The sequence below is a fragment of the Eurytemora carolleeae genome, unplaced genomic scaffold, assembly GCF_000591075.1.
Source record: "Eurytemora carolleeae unplaced genomic scaffold, Eaff_2.0 scaffold176, whole genome shotgun sequence".
Classification (NCBI taxonomy): Eukaryota; Metazoa; Arthropoda; class Copepoda; order Calanoida; family Temoridae; genus Eurytemora; species Eurytemora carolleeae.
In genome coordinates, this window is record NW_019396091.1 from 292,169 (window position 1) to 319,121 (window position 26,953).

At 35.3% G+C, this 26,953-nt stretch overlaps 5 protein-coding genes across 8 annotated transcripts in view; all 5 read right to left on the reverse strand.

Annotated features, from left to right (window-relative positions):
• The window catches only part of LOC111718424 (uncharacterized), a 10,254-nt gene extending 3,178 nt beyond the window's left edge, over positions 1 to 7,076 (reverse strand). Inside the window, exons 1-9 of one of the 2 annotated variants that reach the window (XM_023494005.1) lie at positions 6,814 to 7,076; positions 5,901 to 6,217; positions 4,880 to 5,543; positions 3,776 to 3,965; positions 3,347 to 3,452; positions 3,158 to 3,207; positions 3,043 to 3,092; positions 2,728 to 2,964; positions 360 to 2,503 (exon numbers count right to left, since the gene is read on the reverse strand). In XM_023494005.1, coding sequence (XP_023349773.1) covers positions 360 to 2,503; positions 2,728 to 2,964; positions 3,043 to 3,092; positions 3,158 to 3,207; positions 3,347 to 3,452; positions 3,776 to 3,965; positions 4,880 to 5,543; positions 5,901 to 6,182 — 3,723 coding nt within the window. In that variant the 5' untranslated portion in view covers positions 6,183 to 6,217; positions 6,814 to 7,076. The other variant, XM_023494004.1, reaches the window with a different exon arrangement.
• The window catches only part of LOC111718429 (39S ribosomal protein L55, mitochondrial), a 21,944-nt gene extending 5,770 nt beyond the window's left edge, over positions 1 to 16,174 (reverse strand). Inside the window, exon 1 of the mRNA XM_023494012.1 lies at positions 16,160 to 16,174. The gene's annotated coding sequence lies outside the window, so the exon portion shown is untranslated. The remainder of the gene's footprint in view (positions 1 to 16,159) is intronic.
• LOC111718430 (exostosin-3-like) lies at positions 7,459 to 19,322 on the reverse strand. The gene is given in 17 exon segments (XM_023494013.1): positions 7,459 to 7,614; positions 8,558 to 8,618; positions 9,083 to 9,178; positions 10,232 to 10,424; positions 11,443 to 11,624; positions 11,764 to 11,810; positions 12,119 to 12,371; positions 12,880 to 12,930; positions 13,055 to 13,150; positions 13,571 to 13,707; positions 13,862 to 14,676; positions 14,847 to 15,173; positions 15,937 to 15,992; positions 16,216 to 16,272; positions 16,841 to 16,881; positions 17,477 to 17,552; positions 18,986 to 19,322. Coding segments are annotated over 17 exon segments (2,685 nt in total). The 5' UTR covers positions 19,045 to 19,322; the 3' UTR covers positions 7,459 to 7,476.
• A 36-nt stretch (positions 19,323 to 19,358) lies between these two features.
• Positions 19,359 to 25,047, reverse strand: LOC111718425 (uncharacterized). Of its 3 annotated transcripts, XR_002769041.1 has the most exons (9): positions 24,826 to 25,047; positions 24,463 to 24,562; positions 23,563 to 23,621; positions 23,288 to 23,327; positions 22,899 to 22,971; positions 21,823 to 22,701; positions 20,958 to 21,205; positions 20,173 to 20,516; positions 19,359 to 19,956 (listed from the first exon to the last, which is right to left on the reverse strand). XR_002769041.1 is itself a non-coding variant. In XM_023494008.1 (8 exons), the coding sequence occupies exons 1-8, from the start codon at positions 25,023 to 25,025 to the stop codon at positions 20,292 to 20,294; spliced, it is 1,818 nt and encodes a 605-aa protein (XP_023349776.1). In that variant the 5' UTR covers positions 25,026 to 25,047; the 3' UTR covers positions 19,359 to 20,291. The 3 variants fall into 3 exon arrangements, 2 of the variants coding, with proteins under 2 accessions (XP_023349776.1, XP_023349774.1); XM_023494008.1 differs by having other exon boundaries at positions 19,359 to 20,516; positions 20,958 to 21,199; XM_023494006.1 differs by having other exon boundaries at positions 19,359 to 20,516.
• On the reverse strand, positions 25,042 to 26,544 carry LOC111718427 (heterogeneous nuclear ribonucleoprotein H2-like). Its single transcript, XM_023494010.1, has one exon. It carries the CDS (start codon positions 26,514 to 26,516, stop codon positions 25,419 to 25,421), a length of 1,098 nt encoding a protein of 365 aa, XP_023349778.1. The 5' UTR covers positions 26,517 to 26,544; the 3' UTR covers positions 25,042 to 25,418.
• Between the last annotated feature and the right edge of the window lie 409 nt (positions 26,545 to 26,953).

Consider the following 26,953-nt stretch of genomic DNA (forward strand, 5'->3'; position numbering starts at 1 on the left):
AAAATAAACTTCTAATGTTAATTTAGCTGCATTTGACAATTTTAAGTTATCATTGTTTCCACGCTGATCCCAAATAAATTGTTTTTTTATTCCGTGTAAAATAAATTTTTGATGCAAATTATCTGTTTCTCAGAATCCATCTTCCGGAGAAAAATAAGAAATCCGAATTCAACTGGTAATCGTTCCCTTTTTTTGATCTGTAACCCCAAAACTTTTTTTTTCCTAATTCAGCTATAGAAAATGATTTTTCTAGATAAGACATTAAAAGGCAAGTTTTTTCATACTTTTCATCCAAAACCCTCTAAATATTACACTTCTGATATTTATTATTAGAAGTTATGATTTTTGCATAAACCAACCTTTGCTCTCTCCCCCGCCATCTTAGTCCAGGAACTAGCCTGTGTTCCAACACTCATAAATCTAGGATCTAGTGCACAGGGAGCAGATATACATTTCTTAGCATACGCTGCAGCAACCCTGGACACCTTGTTCTCACCTCTCTCAGGGATAGAATCAACCTCGATCTCGATAATCTTGAGAGGACCGGACTTTCCTTGAAACATTTTCTCGTCTGCTCCAAGAATACTGGTGATTTGTTCAAGAAACTTGGCCTGAGAATTCTTTGGTATAGTTGATGATCCTTTCTTCCTGACTATTGCAATCTGGTGAACACCTTCAGAGTTGGATAATATTATTGTGTCCAGAGATTTGTCTTTTTCAAACAGGGTTTCAGCCTGCTCTTTGAGATGGTTGGATATCATCTTATTATCAAGGTTTTCTTTCTCTGTCTCTTCGACCTCAAGTGGATTTATCACATCGGCGACCTCGGAAACATCAACATCGATTTCCTTACCCACATCCACCTGAAGCACCTCCATACCTAGATCCAGCTTCTCTGTTCCATCTTCTCTGTTCTCCATTTTATATTCAGTCTTATTTGTTCGTTGATAAACATACATATTAGGGTTGTCGTCAACATAAATGGTTACCTCTTCTATATCTTCCTGCTCCTCATCGATATACTCCTGTTCAAAATCAATATACTCCTGTTCAATATCATCCTGCTTCTCATTGATACCCACCTGCTCCACCTCGATGTCATCCTGTTCCACCTCGATGTCTTCCTGTTCCACCTCGATTTTTTCCTGCTCCACCTCGATGTTTTCCTGCTCCACCTCGATGTCTTCCTGCTCCACCTCGATGTCTTCCTGCTCCACCTCGATGCCAATCTGCTCCTCCACCTCCCCCCTCTCCTTCTTTTCTCTATGTGCACTGTTTAAATGATAAAGTTCCATCTCTTCATCAGTTTTCTTGGTATTTTCAACTTCTGTATCCAACCCAGCTTCATCTTCATCAATAAACTCGAAATTATATTCTTCGTATCCATTCTCATTCCGAACTAAAGACTCGACATGCACAATTTTCCCGTCTAATGGACCGGTTTCAAACTCATTCTCAGGAACGAATTCATTTTCCGAACACAGGTCATTCTCTGATTCAAATTCTTTGTCCGAACCAAACTCGCTCTTCCCAAAGTCTGTACTTTTCTTGATGGAGTGACGAATCAAGACTCGATTACTAACTTCTTGAAGATTTAAGTCCTGGTCCGGTTCCCCTGTAACATAGGAGAGGTTTCTACTCTCCACAGAGTCGAGAAGAATGATTTCTCCGGATTCGTTGTCAATCATAAACTTGTGACACAAGTCCGCCTCATCATCAAGGATAACTTCCTCCGCACCCAACCTTTCGTTCCTAGTCCTCGATACTTCTTCCTTATCTTTGTTCTCTGCATCATCATCCATGCGTCCTTCCGGAGTTATCCGTCCTGATGCCATCTTAAGATCCCTCATCATCTCGGACGGATGTAATCTCGTCATATGTTTATTCAAGGAGGATCTGTGAACTGTAAGGTTACAGTGCGGACAGGAAACCTTATCTCTAGGATGTTGTTTCCTCTGGTGAAGATCTTTCCATTCTTTAGGACTAAATTTCTTCTTGGTTCCTCCAACCAAAGTTTGCTCCAAGCGGTAAGGATATATTTCATTTTGAGCATTAGAAGAATCAGAACTACCCAATTTCTTGATTTCAATTAAAATTTCTTTCTTAAATTTTTCTCCGTATTCTTTTAACGAGGGAAACTTTCCCTTGACGTTGTGTTTATTCTTTAAATGATCTCGGATCCTCGAAGCCTCCCATTTCAAGTTATTAAAGCAAAGCAAGCATTTGTGAAGTCTTTGGGTTGTTTCCGGATCTCCATATTTCTCTCGATACTCCTTCATTTTCTTCAGTTTATGAACCCTCACGACGTGGAGATTAAACTTGAGGTTTGAGAGAAGAGTTTCCTGACATAAACCACATTTATACTCACAGTAGTCCGACCATTCATTCATCAGCTTCTCGTCAGTACTCTCACTGCTCTCATCCCTCGTTCTTCTCTTCAAGTACTCGGCCAGGGTCGGACTACTCTTTATCTCTTCTTCCCGCTCTATTACATACTCCATACCTTCATCCAGGGATTAGAAAGTACAGAATCTTAAAATCGAAATTTTGTCTCGTTTACGCCCCCTCCCCTTCGCCCCTCCCTCCCCTTAAATAAAATCAGAAATGTGGGGATTTTAAGACCTCACTGAACATTTTGAGAGTTTCCCCCTATCTTACTTTCCCAAAAGTTATATCAAAGCAAATTTAGAAAAAGCGATTATTTTTTATCCAATCATATCTCTCTGCCTTTATCGCGGAGCTCTTTGTAGATATTAGTGATGAACTTCTTGGTATAGCTGAGAACATTCGTGTTATGCAAAGCAAGATGTTGATAAATCCCCTTGTACTCGTGTTTCACTATCTTCAGGCAGATGAAACACTGGTGGTATCTGGTCAGGGTAATCAGGTCTCCATAATCTTCTTTATCCTGGAGTTTAGAGATACCGTGAACTAACTCCAGATGGTGTTCTAATACTGATCCAACTGAACAATTAAGGTTTATCATGAGATTTCAGGCACAGAGCTGCAGANAAGCATCCCTCCCACCAACCCTCTAGTTACCTGGTACAACGTATGTACAGTGTTTACATGAGTACAAGCATCCCTCCCACCAACCCTCTAGTTACCTGGTACAACGTATGTACAGTGTTTACATGAGTACAAGCATCCCTCCCACCAACCCTCTAGAGGATGACTAGGAAGAAATCTAGGTCTCTCTTTCTTCTCCTAGGAACATTTTTCATGGTATTAAATGCATTCCTTAATGCATTTTCATAAAAATATTCGGTGATTTTTATTAAATCTATTATTTCTCCGTGCAAATCCACGAAAAAAATATTGAAACTTAAGTGTTTACTCTGTGTACCTGAAGCAGTTGATTTCTGAACTGGGATGTGTAACTGCTGATTTGTAATCTGTGAAATCTTTTTAAATGTCTCTTTACGATACTCAAATTCATTGATAACATCTTTCTAGATTTTAACAAATATTTCGCCTATGACTTTTCAAATATGACGAATTGAAGTTTAAAGAATTTTATCTTATGCGATCAATATTGTCAATTTATTAAAATATTCACTCCAGTACCCTTTAAACCTTTATCTGATAAATAATGTTGAAAATATCGTTGTTGTTTTTTTTACTTACAAATTGTGTAATTCTCACAATTCTCCACATTGTATCTAAAGCAATAAACACGCAAGTCATTTATTAGAAAGACCAAAATTGAAAATAGCAAATTTTCAAAGAAGAGATTATAAATTAAGATAATTATAGATTTGCGAAATATTATTTCCTGCAGATATAGCAACGATGTTTAAATTTTGTTATATCCGGTTCCCCGAATTTGTTGATGTACTCTTCACGAGTCAGGTCTGAATGCTTGAGTTTCAAGTGTTGAGCCCAGGAGCTGTTACTGTGGAATTTCCGGGAGGGTCGTATAGTACACGCCAAGCATTCAAGGATAGCATAGTGCCAGAAACTTCCTGAAAACACAAATTCTTTAAAATTAGAAATCAGTAGCCCCATGGGTATATTATATTAGAAATCAGTAGCCCCATGGGTATATTATATTTATCCATTTTTCTTTAAACAAGAAATTCGCAAGTGACTTTTGCACTGAAAAATTTGCAGAGAACCCCCAAGTAAAAAAAACAGTTAAAACAAACTCAAAAACATGGATATCTATTATCTAATTAAAATTTGATCCAACAAAGCTGTCAAAGGTACCGTTGTAAATCGGTCATTGTTATCTTTGCAGGGAGGGTCACTTGAATTCACGCTCACAGTCTCTTCAGCTTTAAGATGGTGTGCTGGACAACTCGATACCAACTTAATTTATAACCGAGCATTTTAAAAAATTAAAAATCTGTCCTTACAAAAATGCTGAAAAGAGGGTTATCTAATATCTGGCAAGGTACTGATAAATTTCTAAACCTGTTGCGGTTCTTAATACATGTCATTCGATCGAATTGAAATGAAATCACTTCTAGGGACTGTAAGTAAGTGTAAAAGTGACCCTCCATGCAAAGATGGCAATGCCCGATTAACATCGGTAACCTTGAAAGCGTTGTCTTATCAAGTATGAATTGAATATCAATGTTTTCGTTTCTTTAAATTGGTTATTTTCAAAAACTTTTTAACCTAAAAAAATGTCGATATCTTCTACATTATGGGTCAGAGGTAAGGTGTCAAGGGTACCGTTGTGAAAATGGTATTGCCAACTTTGCATAGAGGGTTACTTTTACGCTTACAATCCCTTTAATACAAAATAAAATATGATTCTGTCCTAAAAATCATGATATTTTCATCAATGGTTTCAAAAATGTTTGCGACCAATCCTACCCAAGCCCCCCCTCTTTCCAATGATCCCATGATTCTCCGATACAAAATATCCTACCTAAGGAATCCCTGTCATATTTTGTAGGACGAGAGTAAACTCCGCTTGTTAAGCTCAGAGGATTTATAAATTTATCACGTTTAGTTATACCAACACCATCAACTTTATCACTGGGTTCATTCTGCTCAATTGACTCCGCATTCGCGCTGCTCAGAATCTGCTCTCTGTTCTCAGTCTGTTCCGGTACTTTATTCCGCTCTCTGATTATAATGTTATCACTGGTCTCAGTTTGCTCTCTAATCTCAGTAGGTTCCGTGCCCCGAGTCTGCTCTATACTTTTAGTTTGTTCTCTACTTAGAGTCTCCCTCCTGCCTTTGTTTTTACCTTTGCGCTTAGTTTGCTCCCTGCGTTTAGTTTGCTCACTCATCTTAAGTTCCTCCCTGATCTCAGATTGCTCCCTAATCTCAGACTGTTCCCTTATATCAGATTGCTCCCTACTCTGAGAAGAACTTATGGTTCTAGTACGAATCTTGCTCTTTATCTGGTTGCCATGAACCGGAACATTTCTCCGAACTAAATATTGCCTGACACTTACAGAGCGAGATCTATCTTCTATCTCTGGGTTGGATCCGGCAACCTGGAGAAGGATACGTTTACTCCGCTTGGGTTCATCCTCATTCTCTTCTTCAGCTACAGATCGTTTCCGTAGGAAAGTCTTGGTTTTCTAAATATAACAACATAAATATTGAAAACATTAAAAACATTAAAAATAAACGACGTGGAATCGTTACTTCAGCAAATTGATTGTGTTGTCAGTGTGAATTAAAAATAAAATATCAATAGCTAATCGATAACACAAACATATTTCCACATAAAAACTGGCTGGATTCATGACAAAAACTCAACATTTTTCAGCAGCTTTGGGGAATCTTGAGCATATCTACAGTCTTAAAGTAAGTTTCGGGAAAATTCTATGGCTGTGGAAAAAGTGGAAATGAAATAATTGTATTTCATTTTAAGATAAAGTCTGGATACATTATAATATTTGTTAGTCAATGAAGACGCATTTATGGATATTTACCTGGATTTGTGGAATTTGTGCATCCTGCTGCTGTACATGTACAGGCTGTTGAGGATTATGTATATGCTGTTGCTGTACATGTACAGGCTGTTGAGGATTATGTATGTGAGTAGGAATGGAAGTTTTATCAATATATACTTCACCATCACATTTATCACATCTCACGTATCCATGCACATCTAGTAGATGTGAAACCAGAGTACTAGCTTGAGAACCCCCACATTGCTGCTCCACTTCAGCTTCGGCGTTACATAAAGGACAGCTCCAGGGAAGGCCGGGCATACTGTGCACTGTACAGTGTACAACCAACGGAAGACCTTAATAAACTGGCTTTCAACAGGTACAGTGGTCAACGATTTATCAATACAACGAAGAAGACTTTTTAATTTTTTTATTAAAAGTTTACAAGTTTTCTTATTATAAGTTTACCAGTAAACAAAGAAAAGCTGTTGATTGAGAACTTCTCTTAGTTTTAACGTTTAAATGTTTCTTCTCTTTGAAAGCTTGGTAACAATCCTTCATTGTATTGATATATACAACGACGACTTTAGTATAGTAATTATACTAAATAAAACTAGATTCCGTCTTAACGAAAACTTGATAAGCGAAGGATTTCTAAGAAATTCTTGAAAATCTTGGTGACCGATTTATTAAACGATTGTACATTTTACAGTTCTTTTAAGTAAAAAGACAGGGTTATTTCAGAACTTACTCTTATTACAACCATCGCAAGAAGAACCAGACTTATGGAGTAGAATGGAAAAAGAAGCATAATAAACTCAACTTAAAGATGAAAATTAGACCCTGATTGAAAAGACTAGGACGGAGTTGGACTACACCCTGAGCCAGAAAATAACGGAGCAAAGTTCGATTAACACTGGAATCCATTTAAAATTTATTTAACGTGACTTACCTACATTTAGCTACACCCTGAGAAGACTAGGCCTTAACATAATTTATTCTGAAGTTAACAAAATTAAAGTCTGAATGAATAATAGACTATACAGTTAGTACTGTAAATATCAAAATGTAAATACATTAAATTCTAGGGTTAGAACGTTTTAAATACAGCTTAGTTTCAAATGTACAAAAATTATGCAAATTTCTATCCAGGTTAAACTTTTCATGCCAGAAAACCTGAAGTATTAATAATATTCATATTAAAGGGACTATAAGCTATATTTTCAGTGTCCCATTTTTATAAAAAAAAAGGGCGTGTCCGATTCACAGCAACAGTACCCTTGTAACTTCTGATCAACAATGTGGATTAAACCGTTTTCCTGCAGCAGAAAAACTTAAGTCACTTTTGTAAAGAAACCAAAATTGAAAATGATGAGTTTTCAAAACTATATAATATGTAATTCATCTAAGAAGGTTGTGAATTGGACATGCCCCTCTTTTAATAAAGGGTCACATAAAATTACCTGTACAGTCCCTTTAACGTTAAATATCAACTAAACGATATTTTTAACATCGATTAAAAACTGATTCTAATAATGAACAAGGTGTTAACAATGTACATGGTACAACTATTTCACTGCACAGTGTACACAGAACTCCTATACTTGACAAGGAATTAGATAAACTTAAAACATTTCTGTTTATCAGGAGGTATCCTGGTCTTGAAGAGTACTGAGTCTGCTCTGTATTGAGTATACACCAGGGGGTTGTATCCGTAAACTCGAGAGAAGAAATTTATGCATTTATGCCGCTCCTGGAATTAAACAATCAAGGGTGTATATTTTTATAGAGATGAATTTGATAATCTGGGGAAAATTAAAAATTGGACATTAAAAGGCAAGTTTTCTTTTCATACTTTAAGATTTATCCCAATATTTCTTTATTTTCCCCATTTCAGCGAATAAAACCATAAAAAAAATTGCGTAACCTTACATAACTTCTGAAAAAAAAAGATTTTCAAAAGCGGGAAAAAATGACTTTTCGAGAACATATATATAAATTCTGCGAATTTCAATTTTTTTTTGCAAAATAAATATAAATATATAAATAACATACTAATTTTATGTTTCTTAGTACAGCTATTTAGATAGTGAGGAACAGTCTATTTAAATCTGCTCGGACCGACGCGCAAAGAACTGACGAGCCCGCAGCAGGAGGAGGGTCTAAAGCAGAAAGGAAGACTTCTCTCCCACTTTTACCATCAACTTATGAAGACCTAATCTGTCGTGCGTCCTGGATTTTATTATCATTACTATTCAATATTATTTCATTTCAGAGTAAATTAAAATGAGGGTTCATCGAGTCTTGAGCACTTCATCAATTTAGAGGGCCGGGGGGAGGAAAATTAAGACTAAAATGTGAGCTTTAAAGGGGGCTTAATTTTTAAATAACCAGAATAAAGATGTAAACCCATAATATACCAGTGAAATTACTGAATGAGGCTATTGTTTCCCAAATCAGCGAAAACTTTTTTTTTCCAATGGGATAACCCTAAAAATGTCTAATATCTTACTGACCTGAAAATGTCCAATGTCTTACTGATCTGAAAATGTTAATGTCTTACTGACCTGAAAATGTCTAATGTCTTACTGACCTGAAAGTGTCTAATGTCTTACTGACCTAAAATGTCTAATGTCTTACTGATCTAAAAATTTCTAATGTCTTACTGACCTGAAAATGTCTAATGTCTTACTGACCTGAAAATGTGAATCATCTTCAGATAATGATACAGGACATCCAGGGCATCTGAACGTCCATCTAAAAGTTTTTAAAAATATCAGAATTATAGAAAACCTTCCCTGAACCTTTCTCCTATGAAGACAATCGAATTAAAACTCGACATTGTGGTGTCGTGACATGGCATTATTTTGTGAATGATCTTTAAGAGTCCATTGCTCAGGATCCATTTAATTTTGATGCACATCCGTGTCTGGATCCTTGATCAAGATACTGATACGGATACGGATCCGGGCCATCAACATTTCTTTAAGTTTCACCAATTTTTTTAACAAACAAGAACTCTCAAGGTTTTTCTTCTTTTTTTTCGCTTATTTTCATGCTAAAACTTAAATATTTTATAAAAAGGATTTTTTTAATAATATCCCACTTTTCAACAGTTTTGCTTTACGAACAAAAGTTTTTTTTTACAATTTTGGATCCGGATCCAGGAAGCCGAAATGTTGCCTTAGCACTGTAGATAACCCATTCTAACCGTTGCTCACCTTGAAGTTACTTTAACAGGAGGTTGTCGGGTTACGTGAGAAATTAAGAAATTCATCGCTAGATCTTCACAGTTCACTAGATCATCCACCATATCCCTAGGAAGTAGTTATAGATATGCGTAGGAAGAAAGTGTAATCACCTTCAAGATTGATAGATACATATATAAGCCGTACAATATCCAGAATTATTCCACATTCTTATCGGATTTACTACATAGCCAAATCAGCAATAATTCTTATTATTCACACCCAGTGACCAGTGTTCGAATTTAATGAATAATAAGAATTATTCACGGGAAATTGATAGATAGATAGATTAGCTATTTAATTCTAGAAACTAAATCTAATGTTAATTCATTAACCTCAGGCTGCGCCTTTCGGTGAATAATCAAAACTATTTCACGGGTTTTCTTTCAATATTATAACAATAATTTTGATTATTACACTTTCTTCCTACGCATTATATACTATTATTATTGCAAATTTGGCTATGTAGCAAATCCAATGAGAATGCGCCATAATGTTCAGACATTTCCCAGTTCTTTTTCCATAGTAGACCACCCCCTCCCCCATGAGTTAATGTATATTGCCTTAAAAATGCGTAAAAAATACGTAGACCTCCATTTTTAAAATAACTTTTTATTTTTTATAATAACTAAAATAAAAATCTATAAAGCTGTAATGCTTTTTGTAAAAATAACAAAAAAATTTTGGAGATAATTTAATTTCAGGCATACAAATAGCGTAAAAATGCGCTCTTTAAGCGTAACTGCTTGTAAGTGTAAAATTTAAATTTTTGTGAGAAATCTAAAATTTAGAAAAGGCATTATTGCATTTGCCAAATATTTTTGAATTATTAAAGAATTTAAGTTTGTTATGAGCAATAAAATTGTTTATAATTGCAGTTTTATGACGCATTTGTTTTTACGTCGCATGGTATTACTTATATTTGAATAGAGTGTCCTAGGTTAGCTGAGATCGTTGTAATTTCAAATGACTATTCATTTAAAGTGGGCATGACCGACTTACTACGGTACCGTTGTAAATCGGACATGCTACTTTCTTTCTAATGAAGGGTCACTTAAAATTGCTTCTAGTCCCTTTAATGGAATTATTTTAATGAGTAATTACGCTTCGTTAAAGAAATACCTGATTGCCTGTGGCATCTGTTGTGAGTAAAGGTAACTATAATATTTATGATGGAACGCAGCTCCTGTTAGAACCATGGATAGCTCACAGCTATAATTAGAATTATAGTTCCAGGAACTATGATTTCCGTCCCAGGAATGGAACCTACCAGGGAACCCAACCAATCTAAGATATTAAATTAGGTTTTTAAAATCTATTTTTCACAAGTTAAGTTTTTCTACTCGATGTTTATATTTTTTGAGTTAATTTGTTTCCTAACGAAATTATCAAAAGCAATGTAATTAAAGAATACCATTTAGAATATATAAATTTCTCACAAAACTTTTGAAAAATTGACATTTTACAACTGCGGCGATATTAAAAAACTCCGTTTAGTCAGGCCAAAAAACCCCCAAAATGTTCCCAGTTTCAAAAAGTTGCAAGACCGTGATTCGTTTATGGAGGGTCACTTAAAAATTCTTTGATATTATCTCAGATACTCTAGATATTTGAAAACTTGCCGGTCTTCATTTTTGTTCTTAATTATCAATTTTTATTCTCAATTATCTTTTTTCATTTTCAATTATTTATTTTTAATTCTCAATTAATTATCTATTTTCATTCTTAATTATCTATTTTTATTCTCAATTATCTTTTTTCATTTTCAATAATCTTTTTTCATTTTCAATTATCTATTTTTAATTCTATATTAATTATCCATTTTCTTTCTTAATTATCTATTTTTATTCTCAATTATCTATTTTTAATTCTCAATTAATTATCTATTTTTATTCTCAATTATCTATTTTTATTCTCAATTATCTATTTTTATTCTTAATTATCTAATTTTATTCTTAATTATCGATTTTTATTCTTTATTATCTAATTTTTTCTTAATTATCAATTTTTTTTCTCTATTATCTATTTTCATTCTTAATTATCTATTTTTATTCTCAATTATTATTTTTTTTTCTCAATTATTTATTTTTAATTCTCAATTATCTATTTTTAAATCTCAATTATCTATTTCTATTCTCAATTGTCTATTTTTATTCTTAATCATCTATCTTTATTCTTAATTATCAATTTTTATTCTCAATTACCTATTTTTATTCTTTATTATTTATTTTTATTTTTAATTATCTATTTTTATCCTTAATTATTTATTTCTATTCTCAATTATCTATTTTTGTTCTCAATTATTTATTTTTATTCTCAATTATCTATTCTACCCCCTCTAGAAAATATGGTTCGAAATCTTAAACACAATTAACAAACACATTCTTTAATATTTGTTGAGAATGGTTCCCTGAGGATAGCTTCAGTTTCTATAGCAGAGAAGGGAAGGAATCTATTGTTTAAACTATTCTTCTCAACTTTCACAACATGAATAGGTACTCCTATATCTGGCCATCTGAAATAGAATTTCTTTCAAGGTAAAAAATTGCTTATGAACAATTTTGATTCTTTTAACTAAGAAGGTTTTCATTTTGAAATTTTAGCCAAAAAATTTGAAAAATGCATTTTATTATCTTTTTTGTTTTTTTTTTTACCTAAGATCTTGATGTGGTGGTTTAGGACTGTTCCAGACAACAACCACCTAGGATTTAATATTCTTATTTTCTAGTTCAAAACTAATCATTTTCTATTTTCCAATATTAAAATTTTTTTTCAAACACTCATGCAGTGAGTCATAAATTTTCAAAATGCAAGAAAACTATTTTTAAAATCAATCAATAAATCAATCAATCAATCAATCAATCATCAAACCAAAAAATGAATGAAGGAATCAATGAATCAATGAACCAATCAATGATAGAACAAATTAATTCATTTATAGATGAAAGGACAAATCAATGACATCAATGAATGTTCGTTTTTAACGAATGAATGAATCCATAATCTCACCTTGTTTAAGTATGGAAGACCGTACAATCTAGACAGCGAACTCATGAGCACAGTTTCTCTCTCATATGTCAGCATAACAACAGTAAACTGCTCCTGTGGATAGTTCCCACCTAGAGCCTGACTAAACTCCTTCCCTGATCCTCCCTCCCCCCCGGAGATAGGACGGAACCCTGTAGAGGATCCAAGGAACTTAGCCTCAGTTGGCAGGATAGGTTCCCAAGGGGTGTGAGGGAACAGGGTTAAAGCCTGGAATCTAAAATAGAGAATAAGATTTAACTAAAATGATCAGAGCTGGGAACTTTTGCGTCGGATACTCATCAAACCGATCGCTTGATCTCGATATTCAGAGTGGGCACTTTAAATTTGATTAATGCTAAATCTGAATAATCTTTCTCTTCAGGGTACAAATACACTGCGGGATATTGCATAAAAAATTAAATTAATCTGCAGATTAACAAAAGATCGAGATCAATGCTTGATCTTGATATCCAAAACACAAGAGTTCCCAGAGCTGAAAACTTTAGAATGGGATATCCTTAATCCCGATCGGTTAATTAATCTGGAGATTAATAACAAGAGAACAAGCATTATTTAATCTCGAGATTAGGAAAAAGAGTGGATTAAGCCCTAATCCCGATAACCATCATTCAAAAGTTCCCAGCTCTGGTCATATATTTTGAAAAAAAATATTAATCTTAAAAAAGTTTCACATTGCAACCTTGAATATCCTGAAATATTCATGAAAAAATGTAAAAAATCACCTTGAATTCCAGTTTCCCCAACGTTCACTGAACACAGAGGAGAAGTTTCGCCTAAATAATTTTTATTTCAAAAGTTATTAAAAAATTATTTTGTTTTTACTAAAAAATAATATTAAAATTATCCTTATTAAACTCGAATGCTTTTGAAATCGAGACTTTCTGCCTCAATGTTTACCTGAAGTCAGGGGAGGGGAAAGGAGCCTCCAGAGGTCCGAGGCTCTCGTCAGGCTCTACATCAGGTGGAAGAGAATCCATCAGTAGAGGACGGAAACTAAAATTGAGTTGTTAAATCGTGGCAAAAACAGAGCAAAATATCACATGTGTAGGTCTTATGACGCCCCTGTTCCTCAAAATCAAATAATATCGAACTTTCAGGGAACCCATTTAATATTTCAGATTACAGTACATCCTCCTCCCATATAATTAAGTATGTCCTTGCAGTTTGTATCAGCTGATATAATATAGATGTAAATTTTAAGTTAAGTTTGTATCAGCTGATATAATATAGATGTAAATTTTAAGTTAAGTTTGTATATTCTACTTCCGAGAAAACATATGCCCTCCCTCCCTCCCCCCTAAAATGAAAAAGGGTTGTTTTGGATAGTTCTATTTCCCTGAGAGTTGTTTTAAGCCCCTACGAAAATAGTAAAATATCCATCTATTCAGAACTCGCTTTATAAAACATCTCCACCTAGAATTAAATACTGAAGGCGAGAACGAATCTAAGACTTGTGTTGGTGGAAGCTGGAGTCTAGTTTGAACCAGTCCAATCAGGGTGCTCAGCACCACATCTGTACTTGAGAAATAGTTCTCAAAAACTAATCGCCCCTAGAACGTTTCATTATTAATTTGTTTTCTCGAACTGGTCGGTAACCGAAGAAGTAATACAAGTCTACCTTATTACTCATTTACTCGATAAGGTATGAGGTAATAAAAAATGCTAAAAATACCGTATTTATATTTAAATGGATAAGAAACGTTCCTGTCGCTTCATTTTGAATATATCCGAGTATGTGAAGGTTCGGAGAAGATAGTGTAGTTCCGTAATCCTGGATCTAGGGAGAACCAGGGAGAACCTGCTCCAATCTACAACCTCGGAGAAGGGTAGAACTAGGTTTGCTCCCAGGATAACAGGGATATTTCCGGAGCGGAGGGCCTCGTACAGTCTACGGTTTAGGGCTCGTGAGTTCAGAGTTTCCTCTTCAGTCGGAACAATTATAAGGTTAAAAGTAGATTTCTCTAGGACTTCATTTCTCCGGTCTTCATCGTCACAGAGATACCAGTCTTGGTCCGAAACTTCGAAACTTCGGGTTTTACAAGAAAAGGAGAGAAGAAACTCGTCCTGAGTTTTGTCTTCGGTCTGAATACTTTTTAATATTTGTATTATTTTCTTTGTTAACGGATCAATCGTTGAACTGGTTTCTAAATTAAGTTCTCCTTTAAAAGATAATAGATATTTCCGCGTGATCGGAACCATGTTTGGATAAAGCATCCACACAGGACGGGTCTCATCAACCATCTCCGGTAGCACAATATCGAAGCCAGGTCTGTACATGCCCCTGGAAAAGGTTGGCTGAGCAATCATTGCTCGGTCTGTATGTACCGGATCTAAAGGTTTCTGATCTAGGTTAAGAATGATATGGTTCCTCCCGTCCCCTTGCCAATGAGAGAGAGATCTGTGATGGGAAAGGGACTGTGCAGGATTATACATGTGTAGATATAAACACGCCGTGTCGGGACTCTTAACAAGGGAACTAGAGCCTGTTAGAATTGATGTAATTTTCAAACAGAATTTGTCTACAAATTCAACATTTATCAAACATAGAAAAAGTACATTATTGTCACATTTATTTAGACTTTTTCAAAAATTTTATTTTGAAATGCGCAAAATTATTTTAATTCTGTGATCAAAGATTTTGAAAGGAAATTAAGAGAAAATTTATTTATTTGTTTTTTAAATATTGTTCCTTGAGATTTAGAATCGTAGAAATGAATCCTGACTCCGGAGGTGAGAGAACATCTGGAGTAATCAAAACAAGTCTCAAGATCACAAACCTCATCGGAGTTCCCAGGTTTTATAATCTTAAAACTTTTCTCCGACGGAATAATGGGCAGCGGAGGTTTGATCTCCGGGGTGTTTCTCTGAATAAGATCAATCTGTGAGAGTCTAGTCTGTTGAATAGAAGCTCTGAGTTTGTCGAGCTCCTTGATCTCCTTGCTGGCCTCCGCCTTCAACCCCTCGATAGTTCTGGTCAGGTCGGACAAGTCCGTCAACATAACCTGTCGTTTCTTCTCTAAATACAACAATATTTAAAAGCAATATTTTTCTCTCAATTCAACAATATTTATAAGCAATATTTATCTCTAAATTCAACAATATTTATAAGCAATATTTATCTCTAAATTCAACAATATTTATAAGCGATATTTATCTCTAAATACAACAATATTTATAAGCAATATTAAATCCCAAGATCCACAACGCCGGTACCTTTTAAACCTCTGTCTGACCAAAAATATTTAAGATTTCTTGGTTTTATTGCGGGTAAACCTATAAAATGACTTGCACACATAATAAGAAATTGACAAATTACTTTTCAAGATAAAACGTTATTTTCCTCATTATTGCCGTCGTGAATCTGGTAACTCAATAAATAACGGTGTTACTTCAAAAGTTTGCCGTCAGTCTCGTTGAGTAGGTTTAATCAAACTATTATCACAGCACTGAAAATACAGACAAAGGAATTGAGTTATTGACACAAACTTCAATTTTCTAATCCCTATATCTCTGTAACTGGATTGTGTAAACCTTTGATATTTTAAGCATATATTATTTGATCTAACAGAATTCATAGTTTAAAATATTAAAGGTCTACGACATTGGGATAAAAAGATATAGTGATTAAAAAATCAGAGTTTGTTGCAAAAACTGAACTCCTTTTAATTGTAAATTCAAGATGTTCATCGTAACACAACCCCTCAAAAAATCCTGCATCTAAATTTTAGAGAAACACTTTTCCAGGAAAATGTTTTCCAAAAATCGAAATTTGAACCCACCTAGATTCTGAAGTTCTGCTTGAACAGATCCTTTGATTCTCAACAACTCGTCAATTCTAGAAAGTAGAAATGTTGAATAATTAACCATCCAACCAGAAAAAAAAACAAAAATATGAATTCATTGATATCATATTCTTGATATTGATATACTTTTTTCAACCCAACTATCACTCTAGGTTGAAACATCTACGTCATTTTTGACATAATATATATGATGGCAAATCTCTTTTAGAAGCGAATAAAAAGCTGATTCATCTAAAGTTTATAAAACACGTTTACCTGTTTTTTAGCTCTGGTCCAGATAAATGGTCAAAATCTATGAGACCGAGAACTTTTCTAGATATAAATAAAATTAAAAATAAATAGGAATTAATAAAAAAATATTAGAATATTAATACGCATCTACGATCCTTTTTTTAAAATGTTTCTTCACTAATCAACTAATCATTTACTTGCAAATCAACAATTATATGTTAAAATCAATCAATCAAATTTATTCGACGATTAACTTGTGAAGATATAATCATCCATTTACTAATTATTTATTTACAAATTCATTAATCAAATAAATTTATTAATCAACTAATCAAATATATTTAACAATCAATTAATCAAAAATTTACCAATCAACTAATCAAATATAATAACAAGCAACCAATCAAATATATTTACCAATCAATTAATCCACTTTATTTTAACAAAGACATTTTCTGATATATTAATCAAACAGCTTATCCTATATTTACCAATCTAAATATTATATGTTAAAATCAATTAATCAAATTTATTCGACGATTAACTTTGTAATTATACAAATCAATAATCGTATATCATAGCTCAGCAGTAATTAACCAAAAGGTTAGATTTGAAAAAAAATGGATAAATCGAGCAAACTTTTCCTTACCTGGCTACATCAGCGGAGTCTCGGTCAACAACAGAACTAGTCTAAACAGAAAAAGTAAGGGTCGAAAAACTGATTTAGTAACTAGTACATAACTTTTTGGAAATAAAATAAAATAAAATACCTTTCCCTTCCCAACTTTACCATTCCCAACCTTTCCCATCCCAACTTTACCATTCCCAACCTTTCCCTTCCCAACTTCACCATTCCCAACCTTTCCCTTCCCAACTTTACCATTCCCAACCTTTCACTTCACAAACCTTTCCCTTCCCAACCTTTCCCTTCCCAACCTTTCCCTTCCCAACCTTTCCCTTCCCAACCATTCCCGTCCCAACCTTTCCCTTCCCAACCAATCCCTTCACTACCTAATTCCTTCCCAAACCTTTCCCTTCCCAAACTTCCCTTCCCTACCCTTCCCATTCCTACTTTTCCTTTCCCAACCTTTCCCTTCCCGACCTTTCCCTTCCCAACCATTTCCTTCCCAACTTTTCCATTCCCTTCCCAACATTTCCCTTCCCAACCTTTCCATTCCCAACCCGTCCCTTCCCAACCTTTCTCTTCTCTACCTTTCAACTCCCCTACCTATCCACTTCCCTCCCTATCCACTTCCCTTTGTTTTAAATTTAAGTGTAAAATTGCCTGTAATGAGGTTGTAAGCCACCAGTAGGTTAGGATGGGAGCAAAGATGAAGCAAGGAACAAAAACGCAGATCAGTCTGGAAGGATTAGTTTAAAATTTAACATACAAAGAACCAAGTGCAAACGATTGTTTGATCGTTTCTTTTCATTACATGTTAAAGAATCCTTAATAACGTTCGTCTTTTTAGTTGTTAGAGACTATTACTTTTGTTTGGCATAAGATAAGGAAACCTTGTTCCTTTACGTATTTGTAAGTAAGGAAAACCCTGTCTTTTCGTCCTTTCAATTTTAGAGAAAGCGTTCTCCTGTTCATAAGTTAGGAGTAACTTTGTTACTGTTCGTATTATTCAGTTAGGGAAACCTTTTCATGTTCTTCATGAGTTCAGGAGAAACATTGCTTCGGTTCGTCTTATTAAAGTTAAAGAAACCCTTGTTTCATCATTTTCATCAAAAGTATGGAGTAACCTTACTCTAATTCTTCATATATAAGGGGAAACCTTATTCCCATTTGTCAGAAGTTATGAGAAACCTTACTCTTTAATTGTCAAAAATTAGGAGAAACCTTAATATATTCGTCAAAATCTTATGAGAAACCTTAGTCTAATTCGTCAAAAGTTAGGAGAAACCTTACTCTTATTCATCATAAGTTATGAGAAACCTTACGTTTATTCATCATAAGTTAGGAGAAACCTTCCTATTATTTATTTTAAGTTTAAACCTTACTCTTATTATCAAAATTTCGGAGAAACCTTACTCTTATTCATCATAAGTTAGGAGAAATCTTACTCTTATTCGTCATGAATAAGGAGAAACTTTACTTTTATTCATCCTAAGTTCGGAGAAACCTTACTCTTATTCATACAAAGTTAGAAGAAACCTTGCTCTTATTCATCATAAGTTAGGAGAAATCTTACTCTTATTCGTCATAAGTTAGGAGAAACCTTACTCTTATTCATCATAAGTTAGGAGAAATCTTACTCTTATTCATCATAAGTTAGGAGAAATCTTGCTCCTATTCATCATAAGTTAGGAGAAATCTTGCTCTTATTCATCATAAGTTAGGAGAAATATTGCTCTTATTTATCATGAATAAGGAGAAACTTTACTCTTATTCGTCGTAAGAAGAGAAAACCCTTACTTTTATTTATCATAAGTTTGGAGACACCTTACTCTTATTCGTCATAAGTTAGGAGGAACTGTGCTTTTATTAGTCATAAGTTAGGAGAAACTTGACTCTTCTTGGTCATAGGTCAGGAGAAACCTAACTTTATTCGTCATAGGTTAGGAGAAACCTTACTCTTCTTGGTCATAGGTTAGAAGAAACCTTACTCTTCTTGGTCATAGGTCAGGAGAAACCTAACTTTATTAGTCAGATTAGGAGAAACCTTACTCTTATTCGTCATAAGTTGGAAGATACTATAATCCTATTCATCATAAGTTAGGAAAACCATTACTCTTTTTAGTCCTAGGATTTGAAAAACCTTCCTTTCTTAGTTAATTTAAACTATTCCTTGATAATCTGACAGTTCGGAGCCAAGACCAGAATGTCTCTTCTCTCATTTTGATCATGTATTTTGCACGAACCCTTTTTGTAATGTCCAGATTAATTACTTGTTACCATCACGTATGTTAACATAGTTGTCACTTCGAAGCTGAGTCCATAATAAGTTATTATTCGCATCATCAATACTAGCAATCTGGTTGATACATAACATAGTTTTAATAGGTTTCAGTTGCATTATTTTCGTTAACCAATCAGCAAGGAAGACCAAAGCTAAGTTTTTCAAAAATTTCTATAATAAGGAAGAATCTGATAAGCTCTGACAGACACCCGTTATATACATATCTTCTGAAAAATATTATAAAGAGAAATTACAAAAATATATTCATAAGTTTTTATTTCATCAGAAAAATGTAATTTTGTACTGGAAAATGAAAAGGGTCATGATTATCAAAATACATTAAGTTAAATAAATGTTAATATGTTTAGCGTTAATAAACAAACAAAATTTACTATTACATTTGTAGAAAAGGTCACAATATCTAACTATCTATATACAGCATGTATCTTCAATCTTCATCTTGAAAGCTTTAGAATTTACATACATGCATACATTAAAACCAGTGCTTAGGATCCAGATACGTGGGTCCGCAACAACGGATCCGGATCCAAGACAAATATCAACCAAAACCAAGTTTTCCTCTTAAAACACAAATCAAAAATTGTTAACAAAGGAGAGATTAATAAAAAATTTCCTTATCTCTGAAGGGTTCCAAGATCCAGATTTGCACCAAAGTGAAATGGATCCTAAGCAAAATAAGTAATTTTCCCTTTGGAAGAATAAAACAGTACTAATAAATCATTGATAAAACGAACATTTTTAGTTAGCATCATAATTTAAGGCCTATTTAACACTTCTAAAGCATAGTTCAAGCATGAAAAAGGAACAAAAGAGTTGATTTCTTAAAAATTTAAAATAACTAAATTAATTCATAAAGCGTAAAAGTTTCATCTATCACATTCCCAAACAGTATGAATTTTCCTGCAAAATATCAAAAAACAAACCAAGGACGTGGCGTAGATTCTTGCGTACATAAAATCTCCCGGAAAATGAATTGACTGATAATTTATCGTTTCAATTCTTAAGGAGTTTTTACTCAAGGAATGAATATTTGAAAATATGAGCTTTTCTGAACCTTTTGTATTTTATAACTCAAAATGTCGTCCATATAAAATAGTATATTTAACATGTTATCAGGTCTATTTTTAACCCATATATATATATTTGAATGAGTAGGGTACGTCGGGTATTGATCTACCGTCTAGTGGGTGTTGACGAACCTAAAGGGAATCCTACTGATATATCGTTGGTAGCTTCTGCTGCGTATGACATGAGAACGGGATTAGCTGGCGGATTAAATCCCGGATTAAATAACTGTGGTTGATGCTGGGGAAGAATGAGACTGACGGTCAGGTCTGGTTGTTGACTAGTCGACATACCACTATCCATATTCAGCAGAGAAGGGTTAACCGAAGATTCCTGAATCAAAAATATAAAATATTTATAAAAAGTTTAGGATTATAAAAAAGTATTTCAACCTATGTTTGATCAATGAAAACATTATTTTGGTTGAATTTAAAAAATCATGTAATATAATTGAATTAGTTTTAAGAATTCGGGTTTTGTAAGCTATTAAATTAAACAAGCTAAAGTTCCCGACGTTGCCCGTGGAATTTAAAAACACGAAAAATTTTTTAATTTTGTTCAGCCTTTGTTACTACCGTATTACTCAATACTCATGGGTTCCTCTTAAAAAAAATTTCACCAATTGGGTCCAGCTGTTTGGACAGCTTTATTATAAAGAAACCGCCATTGAAAAAATGAACTTTTAAGTAGAAAAACACAAGTTTCGGAATTTCTGATTTTTAGTAGACGAAGAAGGAGGGTCACTTTAAATTACGTGTCCAGTCCCTTTCCTACCTGAAGGTTTGAAGGATGAATTGAAGATATTGTACTGGTTGTATATCCTGTATCTACTCTACTCTCTGTATTTATATTACTATCCTCTGCTAGACTAGGTAGGGTTAGACCCCAACCTACTCCACTATTACTATCTGTATCCATGTAAAATCTAGTCTCATCCACCACAATATCTTGCTCATCATCAGGTTCGGAGAACACCAGGAGTTCAGCAGTTTTGAACATCTCACTTCGGTCCAAACCTGAAACTACAATTTTTTTTTCAAGGATTCCAGTTTTTTGTTCACTCTTTTTTTAGCACTGAATGTATGCTGATTCAAAGATGTAATGCAAAGAAAGTTATTTCAAAAGTGTACGCATCTTTTGTTCTGCAGTGTACTGTCTCTGGGCGGTAATGAAAACACAAGATGGATGTTACAGCCTGACATGGGATCCATCACATAAAAAAATCAATGAAATATTCTGGTCATAGAAAACTATTATGTGAATTATCAAAATTATCAAATTTAATGCTTTTAAACTCCTCGGATACTAAACGAACACTGATGCATCTATTCTTGTTTACAAATTCCGCCCAAAGAGAACTGGTTTCAATATGTACACAGAGTATACGCAACTGCAATTAACTTTCCTTGCATTACACCCTTGGTACTGATTGAGATCAGTGAACAGATTTTTGGAAGACAAGTGAGAAGGAGATGAAAAAATATCTTTTTAAATTCTGAAATGTATGAAGATAAACCCATTGGTTCATTAAAAGATCAATGCTTATTTCATACGAGACCTTTTACGCTAACATTAACTTTTTGCAAATTATTGGATCTTTTAAAATAAAAATTACGAAAAGAGACAGAAGAAATCTTACCCGTGGACTCTCGCTTATTACAAGGTTCAGGTTCAAGGTCCTCATCATCGGACTGATTCAGGCTCCGGGAGGCACGATCCTTCGCTATTGGAGAGAACATTGGAGAGTGGAGATCCGCAGAGGAGAACGAGGTTCGGAGTCGGGTTCTCAAAGGAGAACTACTCCATTGAGCGCTATTAGTACTTTTAGAAGTGACAGGGGTTCTTAGGACTTTTCCTGGAGTCATCAACTTGCAGGGAGAATCCTCCTCCTCCTCCTCTGAGGAAGACTGGTGTTGGGACTCATCGCTCAGCATATCAACATTAAACAGTTTACGGCGCAATGTTGAGTTGGACAGATTGTTTGGTTCCTCGGATATATCCGTGATAAAATTAAACTGTCGCAGAACCTGCTCCACCTGGGGAGGTAGAACAGGGGGGAGAGTGATACAGGTCTGGGTCCATTTAGACGAGTTCCCTGACTCCGGATGGGTGTAGGACGCGTCCGGGCTTTCTATCAATAAAGGTCCGGTGGGAGCAAGTTCTGGAGGGGAGGTGATATCATGATAGTTTTGAAAATATATTTCTATCTGTTCCTGGGCCTTAGATCCCAACTCCTCTCGATAGTTTTTATGGCGGATTGATTGTTTTAACGGAGAATCGTCCGATATTGAAGTTGGATACAGGTCTGCTTGCTGTTCTATGCTCCAGAACCTTCCGTTTACAGTATCCTCGCTAGACGGGGAGAGGACGACGTTAAACACGCTCGGAGACAAGGTTGGGAGCTTCAGGGAATCATAGGTTTGATGATTATCAAACGGATTGTATCGAATACCAGAGTGACCGCTTGAGTCTGTGTTTGGTGTCCGAATTGAGCTCGGGGTTTTACTGCAAGATGTTCCTGAAAACAGTGATTATGAAACTTTAAAACAATTCATTAAATCTGAAATTTCAGGTCGCTTCGCATTGCGTAATAATAAATTCATTCCAGTTTTCTGATAAGTTTTGCTTCTTGAAGATATTAATGTTCTAGTGTCTATTATGAGGTACTTAGTTAATGATATTTTTTGGTCGGGTTGTAAAGTATAGAAATTTTACCTGTACTAGGGGTGCTGAAAACACCAGAATTAACTAAACCTTCTCTTCTATTTGGTGTTTTTAAGTTACAATCCTTAAAAAAGAGAAAAACTAATAATATTGGCCTAAAATTTTAACCGTTAACTAAGATAATTTATTGGAACTGAAGGAGAACATGGAGAAAACGATTAAATAAGATAATTGATTGGGATTGGAACTGAAGGAGAACATTAAGAAAAAATAAGATAATTGATTGGAACTGAAGAAGAACATAAGGAAAAAATAATATAATTGATTGGAACTGAAGAAGAACATAAGGAAAAAATAAGATAATTTATTGGAACTGAAGGAGAACATGGAGAAAATAAGATAATTTATTGGAACTAAAGGAGAACATGGAGAAAAATTACCTGAGGTGAATTTGATGCATTGACTAGTAAGCTGATGCAACTAAATTCAAAACCAAATTATTTTATTAGCAATATGAAAAGCTTAACGGAATCTCAATTTTAGATCAAGAAACGGTTAAATATTGCCCCCCTACATCTACTGAACCAAAGGGTTTTGCAACCATCGTAAGAAACTTATCCCCAACACGGCTATGAAGAACTGCGAGACAAATAAGTAGGCTATTTATATGTAGGAACAATTTAAAAGTTTGAAAATTTATAAAATGGTGTTCTGCCTAAGATTGGATGCAGAGAATAGGGACGGTTTTAATCTCTCTGGAGTACTCAAGCATGACTAAAAATACAAGCACGGTTTAATCTCTATGGAGTATTACACATGTCTAAAAATACAAAAACGGTTTAATCCCTACGAAGTATTAAACATTTCTGTAAATAGAATGACGGTTTTATCTCTTTGCAGTACTCAAGTTGCAAGGATGTCTATAAATACAAGGAAGGTTTATTCTCTGTGGTTTTCTCAACTTGTCAATATAAGCAAGGGCAGTTTAATCTCTGCGAAGTACTAAAGCATGTCTAAAAATACAAGGACGGTTTAATCTCTTTTGAGAGCTTAACATGTCTAAAAATACAAGGGTGGTTTAATTTCTGCGGAGTACTAAAGTATGCCTACAATCACAAGGAAGGTTTAATCTCTCCGGAGTATTAAACATGTCTATAAATACAAGCACAGTTTAATCTCTTTTGAGAGCTTAACATGTCTAAAAATACAAGGATGGTTTTATCTCTCCGAAGTACTCGAGCATATCTGTAAATACAAGGACGGTTTAATCCCTCTGAAGTACTCAACATGTCTCTAAATATAAGAACGGTATAATCTCTCTGGAAAGCGTAACATTTCTAAAAATACAAGGACAAGTAAACTTTCTCCTAAGTACTTTAAAATGTCTTTAGATAAAGGACGGTTTAAAATCACCAAAATAGTCATATATTTACAGTTACATTTATACTATACTGCAAGTGTACTGAATTGAAAAGTTTGTACCAACCTGCTGTAGTGCAAGTGTACTGGATATACAGGTTTGTACTGACCTGCTGTACTGTAAGTGTACTAAATGTATAGGTTTAAACAGACCTGCTGTACTTCAAGTGTACTGGATAAATAGGTTTGTACTGACCTGCTGTACTGCAAGTGTACTGGATAAGGCTTCTTGAACCACCCAATCACTGGTCTCACACAATTCCTTACTCATGTTTCGGGAGCTCAGAGACACCAATCTTAAAGAAAAACATATTAAAAAAAATTTAGAGTTAAAATTAAAAATCAATTTGAAGAATCTGTATTTTATATTTAAGGATTGCTTGGCGCGTAGATGATTTGGACCCCCCCCCCCCCTTCCTTCTCATATCTCTTTGAAACCTCGCATGACTATATTCTGTCTAGTGTCTACATTAGCCTACCCTAACCTGGAAAAATAGGTTAAGAAATATGAAGGGGGGGGGGGGGATAAAAAACGCAAACTGTGTTGTTATTGGCTAACCTCTTCTCCGCTATCTTGGTTAGAACTTGAACGTTTTCCTTATCATGCATGGACTGTTTCGGAGAGGAGGAAGCAACCTTGATTGTAGGTTTGTTCCGTCTATTCTGTCCTGTCTCCTTGAGAATCCTCTGAACAGGAAGAGGTTTCTGTGCTCTGCTCCAGAACCCCTGCTCATCCTGCGTCTCAACCTGATCCTCCATCTTTAACAACTCATTCTTCTGGAAAAGACAGTTCTCAAATAAATTCAGTTTTAATTCGTCTGAGAAATTTACAACACGTTCGGAGATAAAGCAGCTTAAAAAATAATGATGTGAACAGAAAAAAAATTAATGCTTAAAAATATGTAAACCATAATACGATAGGTCCCGGTTCCCAGGTCCCATTAAGTAGGTCCCAGATCCTTGTTCCCAGGTCCCAGTTCCAAGATGAAGGTCCCGTTCCCTGTTCCCTTTAAAGATGATCAAGGTCCCAGTTCCCAGGGGGAAAGTCCTAGAACCCGGTTTAAAGGCCCCGCGGCTCCCGGAAAGTAGAATGATGAACCTGAAAGTTGGCTCAAGATCCCGGTTTATCCTTGTCCCCAGAATCCCTTGATTTTACTCCAAGAAGAGTTCAATGTATCGATGCTGCATATTTTGTTTATCTTTCTGCATCGCTCTTTTCGCGTCGGAGTCTGAGCCGAAAGTAACCTCCGCTTCCCCACTCGGACGACCCTCGCTGTTGTACTTGATATAAATATCGACGGGGTCAGCCACTGAGCTGAACCACTCGGCAATTTCCTGTTCGGTAACACGGAATGGAAGTCCCCGCATTTTGATGCTTCTACCCCCACGCCCACCGCCACCCATGGGTCCTCCCATACCACCTCCCATACCGCCACCCATTCCCATACCCATGCCTCCACCCATTCCTCCTCCCATGCCTCCCATTCCCATTCCTCCTCCATATCCTCCGTAGCCACCGTATCCTCCGCGCATTCCTCCGCTGTAACCTCCTCGTCCACCTCCCATACCTCCCCCGTAACCTCCCATTCTATCATAGGGTCCTGGTCGCATTCCCATACCTCCCCTCATTGGTCCTCCGGGTCTCCCTCCTCTCATGGGCCCCGAATATGCCATTTGGTTTTGGGATAATCTTGCTTCCTCCATTGTGGAGGGGAAAACCTCAATGTATCTGTGCCCCAAGTTGCATTTATTTTTATCCAGTGCCTTAACAGCCCATTCGGTCTTTGTGAATTGGACAAATCCCTCTCCCTTGGGTCTCCCTTGGAAGTCGTTCACCAGCATAATCCCATTCTCCTCGATTTCCAGCCCCAGAAAGAAATCCGCAATGTCGGATTTAGTGGCGCTAAATGGTAGTCCCCTTAGTTTAACTACAGCATCATCATCCACCCCAACTACACTGTTACCTTTACCCTTGTTGAGGTCGGCCTGCACATCCCTGTAGCTGGCCTCGAACACCTCAATATATCGCTTTCCCATCTTAGCTTTGTCTTTCGCTAGAGCTCCGTCTACATCCTCCTGAGAGGATACTTCTACGTAGCAGGTTCCAGAGGGTCGTCCGTCCATTGACATGACGAAGTGAACACCGGCACTGCCGCCGACTACTTGGCTGTCATGGAAAAACTCGACGACTTCGTCGGCGGTGGCGGACCAGGGAAGGCCTCGGGCTTTAATGTACTTAGAATCAGCCATTCTGCTTTGTATCTGAAAATAAAAATAAAAAATTTAGATTTAACGACTTTTTTAAATTTTCGACAAAACTGAAAACTAAAGTGATCAAAAGAAATAATGTTAACTATGTTCTTAAATCAAGCCATGAAAAAATACTTTTAACGAGCTTTACTTTGGGTAATAAATAAAACAAAAATTGTCAAATCCAAATTAATTACTAAACATTATACGGGGTCAACCACAAGGCTCAACTAAGATTTTGTCATAATTGTTCACTTGAAAATGCGTATTCAATGATTTTAGCAATTTAGATGTTATTAGTTCCAAAACGGGCTTTTGGCCAAGTTCTAATATCGAGTGTTAGAAATAGTGACACATTGAATGACTGGGTTTTTCATCTCGTTCCATTTTAGAACTTATTCCGTTCCATTTCGAACACATTCCGAATTGGAATCGTA